The 13,712-nt window shown below is 41.9% G+C and overlaps 2 protein-coding genes across 8 annotated transcripts in view; both read left to right on the forward strand.

Moving 5' to 3' along the window:
- ccdc126 (coiled-coil domain containing 126) overlaps positions 1-2,577 on the forward strand; it is a 47,757-nt gene extending 45,180 nt beyond the window's left edge. For all 7 annotated transcript variants that reach the window (XM_054763351.1, XM_054763349.1, XM_054763353.1 and 4 more), the window contains one exon: positions 20-2,577. In XM_054763351.1, coding sequence (XP_054619326.1) covers positions 20-261 — 242 coding nt within the window. In that variant the 3' untranslated portion in view covers positions 262-2,577. The remainder of the gene's footprint in view (positions 1-19) is intronic.
- Positions 2,578-2,885: 308 nt separating this feature from the next.
- On the forward strand, positions 2,886-10,245 carry tra2a (transformer 2 alpha homolog). The gene is made up of 9 exons (XM_054764635.1): positions 2,886-3,056; positions 4,265-4,398; positions 4,484-4,640; positions 7,200-7,250; positions 8,839-9,027; positions 9,382-9,497; positions 9,587-9,739; positions 9,816-9,886; positions 10,003-10,245. The coding sequence occupies exons 1-9, from the start codon at positions 3,021-3,023 to the stop codon at positions 10,011-10,013; spliced, it is 918 nt and encodes a 305-aa protein (XP_054620610.1). The 5' UTR covers positions 2,886-3,020; the 3' UTR covers positions 10,014-10,245.
- The last annotated feature ends 3,467 nt before the right edge of the window (positions 10,246-13,712 follow it).

Below are 13,712 nucleotides of genomic sequence, written 5' to 3' on the forward strand. Positions count from 1 at the left end.
CGTGTTTTTACGCACACAGCCGATCTGAAGAGGACAATAGCCGTGTTGTTGGATGACATCCTGGAGCGGCTGGTCAAACTAGAGGGGAAACTTGAGGTGGTGGTCAACGCCTCCGTCACCAACACCTCCCACGGGGGTGTCCTTGCTTCCGCTTCCACTGACCTGCAAGGATCCTCCAAGCACGAGAGAGCGGGCAGCCATCCAGGGATGTCACGCTTCAACCAGCCCCGTACGCCCAGCAGGCCTCAGCTGCACCTATGAGCGTTGTTGTCATACATCTACTGACTATGCTCTTAGCACAGCCCACTTTTCCTGAATTTATCCCAGGACATTCACAGAGTTGAAGGAAGGGATGCTTCTTTTTGCCCCTTTATTTATTTTGCCAAGACAGCAGAGTGCATTTTTTATATTTCTCTTTTGCATTTTTATAATAGGCCATATTTGAATCCTATGACTTTTAGTGGCTGCAAAACCTTTAATACGTTCTCTCTTAAGACATTTACAGTGGAACTCGCTTATGTCGATAACCCGTCTATGTCGACCAACTCATCAAGTCCCGGTCTACCATGTTTTTCTTATTACTAAAAAGTGGCCACTTATGTCGACGTCGAAATACATGGTCGACTGCTCTTGTCGACATAGGAAAAACCTGCTTAATTCCACCCCACTTATGTAGGCAATCCACCTATGTCAACCAACTCAAGTCCCTGTCTACCGTCTTATTACTATTGCTCAAACGTGCCCGCTTAAGTCGACGTCGACAGTCATGATTGACCACTTTTTTCGACATAAGTGTAACCCACTTAAGTCTGTCCCGTTTAAGTCAACATTCTGTATGTCAACCAATTCACTGAGTTTGGGTCCATTCTGTTACGACTAGAAAGCGACCACTTAAGTCGACATCAGCATTCATAACTGACCGCTTTTGTCGACAAAAATGGAAGCCACTTAAGTCTGACCGCGTAAGTCAACAATCTGTATGTCAACCAATCCAGGTCCATTCTGTTGTTCTTACCACTAAAAAGTGCCCGCTTGAGTCGACATCATCATACATGGTCAACCGCTTCTGTCGACATAGGCGGAACCCGTCTATTTGGGCCCATTCATGAGGTCCAGATCCACTGTGTTGTTATTACTAAAAAAGAGTCGAACACTTTTGTCGACGCGAGTGGAACCCGCTTAATTTTGTCCCACTTATGTCAGCAACCGACCAGTTAATCAAGTCCAGGTCCGTTCTGTTGTTCTTTTGCTAAAAAAAAAAAAAAAGTGACCGCTTAAGTCGACATTCATGATCGACCACTTTTTTCGACACGAGTGGAACCCACTCAGGTTTGTCCCGCTTATGTCAACAACCTGTATGTCGACCAGTTCATCACGTCTGGGTTCTTATTACTAAAAAGTACCCGCTTAAGTCGGCGTCAACATACATGGTTGACCACTCTTGTTGGTCACACGTATGTGGACAACCTGTCCATTCAATCAATTAATCGAGTCCCCGTCCACCGCGTTCTTCTTATGACAAAGAAAAGTGGCCGCTCAAGTCGACGTCGACATACGTGGTTAACCGCTTTTTTTTTTTTACCCAAAGCTGTCGTTTCTAGGAAAACGGGTCCGTTTCTGCGACGCGTGTTGCAGTATTAACTTCATCGTCATCACGAAGCAGCATTAGAACGTGCACACGGTGACTCCGTATTCAGTGTAAAATAAGCTTCAAAATAAAAGCATGGCAGTGTTAACCTGGATTCTACCACAGCAACCACCGAAATGTGCCCATTTGTTATCTTTTAGAAGGAAGATGCGCGCGTTGTTTGCATATGAGTATGAAACGCAAGAATCAAAATAAAGATTTGCACAAATGAAGGAAAACCTTGTCAAATTGCCGTAGGTTCAAAAGTCCTTTATTTATATTATTCTCCTCATGTCTCAGGCCAAAATCACGAGTAAATGTGCCAGCAATGGCTTGTTTTGGTCGTGACGACAGCCGCAGCCGGTCCGAGGAGTGTCGACGTAAACGGGTTCTGCTGTACAACCTAACCACATTGCGTCAACCTGCTGAACTGAACAGTTTTCTCACAAATGAAGTGCTGTATTTGAGGTGTTTAGCTAGATAGAATATGAAGAGCCGTCTTAGCTAATACTCCTCTTGGTGACTTTAGGGACAGCTAAATGTGTGATCCAAAGAATGTTTGCACATCTGTCTTTATAGCGACAGATTTAATAAGATGAAGCCTATGTGATACAAATCATGTGCATTTGCTTCACGGCTAAAAACCAATGGTTTTATTTTCTTCCTTCACTTGCCTTGGGTGTTGTTGCACTCGATGTGGAATGGAATGAATGTAGTGCAAGGTCAGCAATTAGCACTTGGGCGCTGTGAAAATGGCTGACCATCTGCTGATATTACACGTTCAGGGTTCATGCTGCACTGTGACTGTAAACATTTTCTAAAAATAACGGGCTCATCCACTTTTGGTGACGATGTATGTGGGAGGTGATTGTGACGTGTCATTTATTCTGCCTACAAGTGATTGCTTGTCACACTCCGTGACTGTAACTTAGACCGCCAGACTCAATAAACTGTGGTTCAAAAATCTAATTTTTAGCAGTGTAATCAATGTACAGGAGTAGAAAAGGATGGCGAGTTAAGTGCAAGACATTTTCCATAATCTATCTGCAAGTATGTTATATACATTTAAAGACCAAGCTTGTGTTATTAGTTATTTGTATCAACGTTTCAGATTTTTTTTTATATTATTTTCCAATGTTCTTATGTTTTTAATGTTATTTCTTTTTTCTTTTTCCTGACGAGGCGTTCAAAGACGCTGGCTTTTTTTTCTTCAAAGAAGGGGGCGTGGTATCGGAAATGACGTACGCTCGTGTTGTACCTGAACGCGCCACACTCGCGCGCGCCATTTTCCTCGTCAGAAAGCGCTCAAAAACGAAAACATTTGTGTTTAAACGTCAACCTCACCTTATTTACCCCCGCATAACTTTATCGTATTACCTTAGGTGGCCTGAAAATGAGTGACATCGACGACGGGAAGCAGGAGAGGAGGGTAAGTAGTGACAAATGAATGATACATAAAAGCACTCTTTCCCCGGTCTCCGGTTGCAGGCAACAGTGACGTACAATCTGCACGTACAGCTAACCCCCTAAATAAACTGCATAACGCTGGCATTTTGTATGTTATGCTAAACCTAGATGTGTTTAAAATGTTTTACCACACAACATATGCCATGGACGGTTTTTGCTTTGCTTTGCTCTGCTATGCTTTTACCAGGATATAGCTAACTAAACTAGTAGTAGGTGTTAGCTTTAGCTACCGCCTTGTTGGCTTAAAGTAGCCATCATTTTGTTTCCTCGGGTAACATTACAGTCCTCTAGCATAAATTCAGACATTTTTGTCTCATAAACACTTAAAAGTTCGCCTTTGGACAGTTTTCATGAACTGCTTTCAATGCTGCCATGTCTGACATTTTGCAATTGTTATGATTGACAATGCATTCAGTGCTTTTTGCTATACTCCCGACAAATCCTATCTTAATTGTATTGAATGTTCTTCTTTCATTAAGGTAATTGCTCGTGAAGGATTTGAAGAATTTTATCCAAGAATGATGAAGACAAAATTCGAAGATAAAAGAAGGCTATTGAGAACATGTGCAGAGCAAAGTTGGAGAGGGAGGAAAAAGGGATGGAAGATTGAAGGCAAATAGAACACTAACCGTCTAAAAATTTGGCTGAAGAGAAACACACGGGGAAAACTGAAAAACAGAAGAATGAAGACGAATAGAAAAGCGGAGAGAAAGGAGTAGCGTGTAAAGAATCTGGAAGAATGTGTGTGTCCCTAGGTTAAGTAAACATGCTGCTTTGTGTCACTCTTGTCTTTCCTTTTTCATGCTCCCATCCTGTAAAATAACAGTTGCATGTTGTGTTTTTCCCTTTGATGGCTCAGGTAGATGTACAATAGTCATATATAACGCTGTTTTATAACACCAGTCATAACATTATGTACACTTGCACAGCCTTGTCATATCCATCAAATGCTGTTTCAGCACTATTGCACAATAACAGACATTAAATAAATGCATCTTTTTTGATGCAGCCCTTGCACTGGATCTCATCAGACTGTGCATGTGCACCTAATGAAGTGGCCGGTGTGTGTAAGTTGTACATGACATTAAGTGTAAGCTTGCTATTGTCACACACAAAAACACACATGTATTTGTACGCGATAAAGGGTTGAACTTTCTGGTGTGGCAATAGGGGTCTCTCTCCCCATCTAAATTGGATCGTGGAAGTCCAGCTCGGGCCGAGTCGAAGAACAGGTCGAGATCCCCGAGTGCATCCCGAGCCTCCAAACGCTCAGTGTCCAGATCCCGCTCTCGATCAAGATCAAGGTAAGTGGTTATGCGTTTTTAAGGTGTGAAACACCCTCTTAAAATATGCTCACTCATCCACCGGGTCTTCTGTTCCATTGTTTAGGTCTAGTTCTAGGCCAGAGTCGACCCGTCACTCGCGCTCTCGATCTCATTCCCACCGACGGAGGTCCCGTTCTCGTTCCTACAGCCCCGACTCCCGCCGCAGGAAGAGCGAGAGCACCTCCCCGACGTCGAGCCGTCGCCGTCACACTGGCAGCAGGGTGAGTACTGGATGTGAAGAATGCAGGATCTCATTTAGACGATTTTAAAGGGACTGCGGATCCCTCCGGCTGCCTAGAGGGCACCAAGATTCGACGCAACACGCACACTAGTTAGGTTTGTTGTCAACCAATGATGGTGATTTGGCGAAGTTTAGCTACTATATCATTGAATGCATCGCCTATCATAACCACACAAGGACTCCAAATTGTCGGTCGCTTCTCTGAGACTGCTTTTGTGTAAGTGCACACACTACAAGCACATACGTGTACAGTGGTCCCTCGTTTATGGCGGGGGATAGGTTCCCAAAATAGCCCGCAATTGGTGAAATCCGCGAAGTAGCCAACTTAATTTTTTTTACAATTATTTTATGTTTTAAGGCTTTAAACCCCTCACCATACACTTTATGCACTTTTCTCAGACAGGCATTAAAGTTTTCTCACATTCTCACTCTTGCTGTACTTTTGTATCCTTGTTAAAACATTTTGCTCCTGTCGTCGTATTCTCCTCCTCCTTGAACCGAAGATTCATTTACTGTATTCCGTAATGGCGCCCTGCAGCCACAACTTCTACCTTCCTTCAGCATGTCCAGAAGTTCAACTTTTTGCACAATGTTTAGCATCCTCCTCTGCCCTTTGGGCGCGACCGCAGGTGCCTTTGAGGGTGCAGAACGTTTAGTCATTGTGGGTGTTGTCGGGGATAAAGCTCGCAAACATACAGCACTTCAGACTCACACCCGCTAGCGATCGAACGTTTATGGAAATTTGGCAAGCCGAATGCATTCTGTACTGCACAGGAAGGCACGGAGGAGATTGATTGGCAATGGTGTACAGTCTCTTAGCCAATCAGGATGCAGAATACAATGCACATTCATAAGCTGTAAAAAAAAAAAAAAAAGTAGAAGGCGCTAAAAAAATTCTGCAAAAGGTGAACCGCGATGTAGCGGAACACTGTATACCAGACAGACATGAACTGCAGGTAATTTATTCGGGCCGAATGAAAGTTTACAATTGTTATACGGTTTGATTTGTAAAATACCGACTTTTTTTGAACAATGTGTTGTTTGAAACCAGTCGTTCCTCAACTGGTTTGGCTGCAGGACCCATCATCGCCTTTCAATGACAAGCGGCGACCCAAATTGCGGAAATATTTGAACTTCTCAAATGCCTTATTTATTTAATAAATTACTTAAATGTGAAAAGGCTCTTTGCAACTGTTACGTGGCTGTCTAGAGGGCACTAACGTACGAACTTGTTGCAAGCATGTTATCCCGCCCTCTTCCTCCTCTGAGCATGTAAGCTGCACCGCAGGTTAACACACACATGCGCAGGAGCCTTTGCTAAGCGCCGGTTGTGTCATTGTGAGGCAGTTGCAAACAGTTAGTGCAAAAATAACACGGTGTGCCAGCACAAGGCAAGTTTCGTGATCAGTTTTTATCCACAAACTCCCCCCCCCCAAAAAGTGTGTATAGGTTTTCAGTACATGTCCTATCTGCGGAATTTGCACATGGACCTGGGTGAGAAGTGAATAGAAGAAGTTAAATATCAAGAGAGTCCAGTTGCTCAGATTCAATAATAGGAGGACCATTTCTTCTGTAGACCACCCCTCTGCCTGGGCCAATAGATGGAATTGGGCATTAAACAGTACCGTTCTACTGTACCTTGTAGTCTACATTGTGGGCGGAATTTCCCCACCCAACATAACATGAGCTTTCGCTTTATGCCGTGCTTGTCTCCTGTAGATATCTAGCTGTGTGGCCAAGTCGCCCATAAACATGGCATGCACCTAGTAGTGGCCTAGCAAAGTGCGTTCATAGACGTCAAGTTGTTACGCTATTTTTTTTTTTTTTTTTTTTTTTTGCAAAGACCCCATGACCCACTGAAAACAGCGGGCAGTGGGTCGCGACTCACCAGTTGAGAATCACTTTTTTAATCCACTATTGGTAATATATGCTTGCTGATGGCGGTTATTAGTTGGTTTTTTTTGTTGTTTTTTTTGTTCCAGAAAATGTCATTTGGAGCGAGTTGCATAGAGTCCCTTTTAATATGTCGATGAAATAACCAAAAGCTATCATAAATAAAGTACTGAAAGTGAAGAACTGAAAATTACACTGCAGTCTTTTGGACAGATGAGACAAAGCTGGATCTTATTGGCAAGACACTTTAATAGTACAACATCCAGAGTGTTCTCATTCCCTTGTATGTAAAATGTGTGGACAAGCTCATCTTCTCGCAGAAAAAAAACACTTTTTTTAAGTGTTGTTTACTCTGCCTTGTTTGTTGTTCAGCTAGGCTGCAGTTCAAATATTATATTATATGCAGCTGTCTTATGCTAAATAACATTTGCCAAAGGAAACATCATGTCATCATTGAATGTGCAGTGCCTGTGTAAAGTCTCCTTCATCCAGTCATTCAATTGCCATTATTTTATAAGTCAAGAGCAAGTGAACTCCAAAAAGGCAAGCGTGAATTTATGATATTGTTGTTAAACACTCTGATATGACACTTTTTTCCCCCCCATTAACCCTCCCGCCCTTCCCTCTCCTTTCATTATATCAACAGAGCCATGACACAAAAGAAGCAAACAGTCATGGCGGTGGTGCTGATGTTAGGGTATGTGGACCTTCTGGCATATTTTGGCCAGGCCTAATGTAATCACTGTATATGTGGATGAACATGTGAGTCCCTGAAGGGAAGTACAGTATATTCAATGAGAGACAGTATTCTATGAAGCCAACAGGCCTCTGTGTTGTATGTTGGCTCACTCAGTACAGTACAGTACATTCTATTTCCTCACAACGCTATTAATTATACTCTATTTTCCCTCTGTGCTCCAAGAACTTGGCTCATACTCTCTAATCAAGAGCCAAACTTTTATTTCACAGTGGAAGTTTGTTTTGGTTGCATTCTTAGTACACATTTTTATATATACTGTACAGGTGCATCTCAATAAATTAGAATACAGTGGATCCTCACATTTGCGCTTCAGCGTTTCTTTATTTTTATTTTCTTTCTCTGGAAATAGGCATTTTTTTCCGCAAAAAAAAAAAACCCACCTCTCATTCACCGTAAGTGGATAATAATCTATAAATGTGTGATTAAAATGTACAGCATGCATGTACCACCGGTAGAAAACCCGCAATATTTTACATGTTTGTGTCTTCATGCTTCACTGTGGATGTTTTTCGCCAAGCGTTGAGATTTCACGCTTTGTTCGGCGCCCCTTCAACTCGCCATGGTTGTGTGCTGGGACGCAAAGGTTTGTTCGGCTACGAAAGCAGTAGCTATAAGAATCGTCGGTCGTCTTGCATAATCGTTCATGAGCACCTAAACGTTTTATACTGTAAATGTGTGCGTGAGGCATATTTAGAGCTTAAACCTGATTTGTGTCGCAAGCGAACAGCGGCAATTGAAGAGAAAAGGGGTAAGTTTATTCATGTGCACAGCCGGTACATGTGGAAATGTTTTTTCATCAGCTTTTCAAAAGTAACCATCGTTTTGTGGAAGTGTACTCCTGTAGAAGGAAACTTAATAACGTTCACATTCAAGTTGAATGGTTTGATATTTGATGTACTGGTTGAAAACAGCCCTGTGAGAAATTCACAGTAAAGTTGATTTAAAAAGTTTAAAAAGTATCATTTCAAAACAATTCCAAAAAGAATTCTGGTCAGCGCCCTCATTGAAACCATGCAAACTTTTATTAAAAGCATCGGACTCAAGAATCGTTGCTATTCTAACGATGCCCAACCCAAAGTGTATTCTTATTGACTGAGATGCACCTGTATGTGAGCTGTACATTTGACATCAAGACGAAATGCTATTGATTTAATACCGGTCAGTAAGTGCATGAGCATCTTAACTGTAAGTACACTCGTTCATATGCAGTTTCCATGTATTTCATTTTAACCTGAATGTCCAAAAATGTTTTTTGACTATTTATATGAAGCTTTGCTGGAACCAAATGTATTTGAAGAGCCACATGTCACACATGCACACACTTGTATGATGCAGACAGGTTAACCTTGATGGTAACGTGTTTGCCTTACTACATTTGGGTCGTCTCTTTAAAGGGCTTATTAACACTGATGGTTAGTTGTACTGTACTGAGTCGGGACGTGGGGTTTCTTTGGGTCTGCTCAACCTACAAACATTAGTTTTTTACATGCTCGTATTGTACAACTTGTATTGTTGACCCTCCCAGGAGAAGCCTGACCCCAACACATGTTTGGGGGTGTTCGGCCTCAGCTTGTACACCACGGAGCGAGACCTGAGGGACGTGTTTTCGCGGTACGGTCCTCTGGCCGGGGTGAACGTGGTGTTCGACCAGCGCTCGGGCCGCTCCAGGGGCTTTGCCTTTGTTTACTTTGAGAAACTTGAGGATTCCAAAAAGGTAATGTTTGTTGGAAATGTTTGTCCTTTCTTTATTTTATGAATGGATACTTGCACTCAAACTGTTGCTCTGTCATGTTGGGCATATCTAAAATTAATGCAGTTGCACTTCCTCGAGGATGTTAAATAGATCTTCAATTTTTAAAGACTCACATGACAAAGCAGCTTTACCATTACCTTTTTATTATAACAGCACGTTGCTGCCATAGTTGCAGTACTGCAGTAGTTGCATTTGAATGTGATTACCCCAATGCACCACTAGGTGTCTGTCTTGTAACAAGCAACATCTCCCGGTAGTCACACGTTACTCGCTGAGTTTTCTCCTGACAGCACTCTTCCCTTTTGTGTTTCTCAGGCAATGGAGCAAGTCAACGGTATGGAGCTGGACGGCAGGCACATTCGAGTGGATTATTCACTCACCAAACGGCCTCACACCCCCACACCTGGAATCTACATGGGCAGACCAACTCAGTAAGACCGTAGTCATTTTCAGACTTACTGTGTTTTACGTCGTCAGAAGTGGTTCACAGTCATGACATTTTTGTTTTTTATTTCCACAGCAATGGTGGCGGCGGCCGAAGAGGCAGGGACTCGCATTATGACAGATACAACGACCGATATGACAGATACAACGACCGATACGACAGATACGATGACAGAAACGACCGATACGACAGATATGACCGATATGATGAATATGACTACAGATACAGGTGAGTCGTCCTTTTGAAAGCATACTGTAATGTCAGCGTTTCTGTTTCCAATTAAACTCCACGTGTTCCGATGCAGTCGCAGGCACTCCCCATCACCGAGCTACGGTCGATACAGGTCTCGCTCCCGATCCCGCTCCTACAGCCCACGTAAGTGTGATCCAGGCAATACAACTGCCTATTTACGTCTAATTCAACCCATTCATGTTTTATGATTGCATGTAGAATGCAGTGTTTGGACCAATACCCGTGTTTTCTTTTTGCAGGGCGCTACTGAGGTCCTGCACCTGTTCTGCAACCAGCATGTCTTTATTCACAGACGCTCCCTCCCATCCCTTTTGAGTTTTTGTTTACATACAATAGGTGTCTTGATTTGTTCATGTTGTATACTCACACAAAGTGTGAGGGGAGAACCTCTTTCTGTAGATTTAATCACAATATGTTACTTTTGGTTTAGTACTTGAACCTCTTCTGGTAAGTATAAAGTAAAGTAAAGGTGTGTGTTCACATTTTTTAATGGGAAAGTCATTCTATGATCACACACTTGTTTTGTGTGTGTGTGTGTGTGTGGAACTACAAACCTGATATGCATTGGAATAGTTTGGGTGTCAGTCCTATGGGTGTGGGAGTTAAGATGCGTGGGTGAGGTGGGAAAACAAGCAAGGAGAGTTTCACAGAACAAGCCCGATGCCAGGATGTTGTTCCATGTTCACACAAATTTAGGTTCATGTTGGGGCCACACCAATAAGGTTCTACCGCTTCCATTCAATTCTACACCAATAAAACAAAGTGGGAAAGACCTTTTAATACGTTTTTATTGGGTGTCTCATTTCATCAGCTGTCAGACATCAGACTAGATGCAATCTTGCAAGGAAGCACACAAAGTTTTTATTAGAATTTCTTTCCAACATGTTACATATGATGACATGAAGCTGTTTAAAGTTAACATCATTGCACAGTAAGCATGTGATCTGTTGCTTCCGCATCCATTGCCCTGCTTTCCAAAGCTTTAACTTTGTGTCATCCAAAATGCTTTATAACACAATCTTAACACTGCTGATAATGTAAGTAACCCGAAGGTAGCAAATGACTTTTAACCCCTAAGTGTTATCTGAAATAACAGAGCAGTTGATTCAAATGGGGTTGGTAATGGCTGCTGACATGTCACGGGGCCCCCCGCACAATTATGCATTGCTTCACTTTTGATCATTCACCAAAGTTCAAGGCTCAAAAGCACGAGACCTTTCACGAGACATATGGAAGTGCACTTGAACGATGAGGTTTTGTACGATGATTTGGAACTTGGCTAACACACTGACCAAAAAGAATGCAGGCAATCCATAAGTTTGTGACATACATTTGAGGAGTGCTGCTGCCACGAGGCTGATAGTCGTAGTAAGGTTGGCTGAAAGTTTATGTTATGTTAAAAGCCATTCCTCACTGGTGTACAAGCGGAGGGAACATCATGTACTGTACGGCCCATGGCCGCACAGTAGGCTGGGCACGTCTAATTGACAAATAAGTGTTACATAGATGTGGTCAGACACATGGTGTGCATGGGGAGTTGACAGAAAATCAATATCTGTTATGTATGAACGTTGATCAAGTTCACAGGACTTCCGTGTTTAAGAACCAAAAATAATGCAGCCTTCAGGGCCTTTTAGGTACTGTGTGCGCTCAAGTTTAGGAGGGAATGGTTAGAATTCTACATTTTTGACTCAGTTCAATGTAAAACTTAACTTTACGACTGATGTGGCTCGTGTTGACTGTAACCGAGTTATCTGTCAGAATTCTTGAGTATGTCCAGGTGCAAAATTCCCCTTTTTTTATGACTCATCTCAGTGTCTTGTTTTCTAAAAATCCCATTTTCTTTCACTTCACCTCACTGCATTGAAAAATTGTGGCTGTTTAGTACAAAGTCACTTGAAATGTCTTTATTAAACTGATCAATTCCTAGCATACACGGGCAACTGAAACCCTACACTACACAGAACATTAATTAAAGACATTTAAACACAGCTTTTATGAATCAAAACAACATAAATTGGATGACCAAACAATTCAATGTAAGATAATGTTACAAATTTGGCTTAAACAAATATACACTCAAGGAAAATAACACTTTTAATAATTGCATGCTTTTTACACATTTACAGAGACTAACAAACAATTCCCATTTCACATTCAATAAATGGTGCCTTTTTGTTGCACTAAACATCCAAGTGTGAAAAGGTGCAGCAGCCCACGTTTTATCTCTTCTTTGGGGTTCACTAAGATCACGTAGAAAAGTTATTGCTAAGGGAAAAAAAAGTAATTTTACTAACAGATCAGAGTGCTAATAATCTTTTTAAGCTGCTGAAAAGTAAACAGAAGCAGCAAGGAAGGTCAAATGACTTAAATACGCAAGAGTTTGTAAATATTCAACATATAAGCCTGACACTTTCACCAAATGCTTGCACTGGGGCACATGTTGGGTTACTCGTATAATAAAATGGAAGTTTATCTGAGTTTATCAAAAAATAAATTCTATCTAGTAGACAGTAACTTGTTAAAAAAATGTATACATTAAAAAAAATCAGTGTAGAAAGTTTGCCTCCTGACGTTTTTGTACTAATCAACAAATTGCCCCTAAAATTACAAAAAAAAAGTTATGGTAGAATGAATCATTCGTACTGAACAAGATCGTAAAAGTCAGGTTTTCGTATCAGTTAAAAACATGAATAAAGTTTTTTGCACAAACCCTCCCCAAAAGTGGACAGTCTTCTTTTTAACGCATGGAATATACAAAGCTTTTTTTTTTTTTAAACCTGAAATATTTCCAAAAGTAAGCTTTAACTCCTTTTAAAAGCAAGGCATGTGTTTGGATGGGGAGGGGGGCAAGCACCGCCATTTTACTGACCTCTCATAGACGCTTAGGAGAAGCACAACAAAAATGAAGGGAAAAAACACATCCAGTTAGTTTGTTGCGTTGGGAGCTTACGTGGAGGTGCATTGGTGTTGTATGTTTACATTAAAAAGACTTTTACACCGCGTTACGCTTATACGCCTCCTCGTCCACGCTAACTGTCAAGGCTCAACATGGCGTCCACTCTCACTGGATGTGTACTCTTTACTTATCTAAACACTGCACATACATTCAGTAAGAATTAGACGGAGAGTAAAAAAATAGGTCATCTCACCGGAATCCATAGATTCTGGGGGGGTGTGGAGGGGAAAAAAGCCTAGACGACGACTTAACATGAGTGAGGCCAAGAATCATGCATACACTAGGAACATCCCAAAAAATCTACCAGTTTTGCTCTATAGTGCATAAAAGCTGAAATGTACGCCGACATAGGACATAAATGGAGTCTCCAGCTTTATGCCCCTATGGAATGAGTGCATAAGGGGGGTGGGGGGGTGGGGGTCTGCGACTGAGGAGGCGGGGAGACGTTCTGTACATTCCTCTGCGATACATTCACTCTTCCTGCACATGGAGCCTTTGCACACACGCACACAACAAGGCTGCAGCCATGCATGAGTTCATCCAAGTGGACGTGCACGGCTCACACAGCTCTGACAGCATGGCTGCAGCTGCCTGTAAAGATCTATATGCACCCAGTCTCCATTCTTAACCGCTTGGCCCCTCATAAATCCTCACAATTTCTACAAACATAACTGCATTAACATAAAGCGTCAATATTGTTGTGTGTGTGTGAGGTTTATTGACAAAGTATTGATTCAATCACCAGGCTAAAAAAGTGTTTAGAAAGTTTTCTCGAGTCAACCCACGCCAGAGTATACACACATTAAATGTAAAAGCCCATAGCAAGAACCCGCGCTCTTTTTTAATGAACCTATAGCCCCATATTACCTGTTATATGGAACTAAATGTAAACACAACCTGGAGTTTAGCTGGAGTTTGAGTTTTTAAAAGTCTCAAAAGTTCCTCCCCGGGTCATATTTCGTTACATCGCTGTAGTATGAGCCAAAGTCC

This window comes from Dunckerocampus dactyliophorus, chromosome 20 (genome assembly GCF_027744805.1).
Source record: "Dunckerocampus dactyliophorus isolate RoL2022-P2 chromosome 20, RoL_Ddac_1.1, whole genome shotgun sequence".
Lineage (NCBI taxonomy): Eukaryota > Metazoa > Chordata > Actinopteri > Syngnathiformes > Syngnathidae > Dunckerocampus > Dunckerocampus dactyliophorus.

What these genes read in the sequence shown, in the direction of transcription:
- tra2a (XM_054764635.1), top strand. Translation starts at nt 3,021, where the DNA reads ATGAGTGACATCGACGACGGGAAGCAGGAGAGGAGG. An exon ending in GCGGTGGTGCTGATGTTAGG is followed by an intron (nt 7,251 to 8,838) that starts GTATGTGGACCT and finishes TGACCCTCCCAG; the next exon opens with GAGAAGCCTGACCCCAACAC. An exon ending in TACATGGGCAGACCAACTCA is followed by an intron (nt 9,498 to 9,586) that starts GTAAGACCGTAG and finishes TTATTTCCACAG; the next exon opens with CAATGGTGGCGGCGGCCGAA.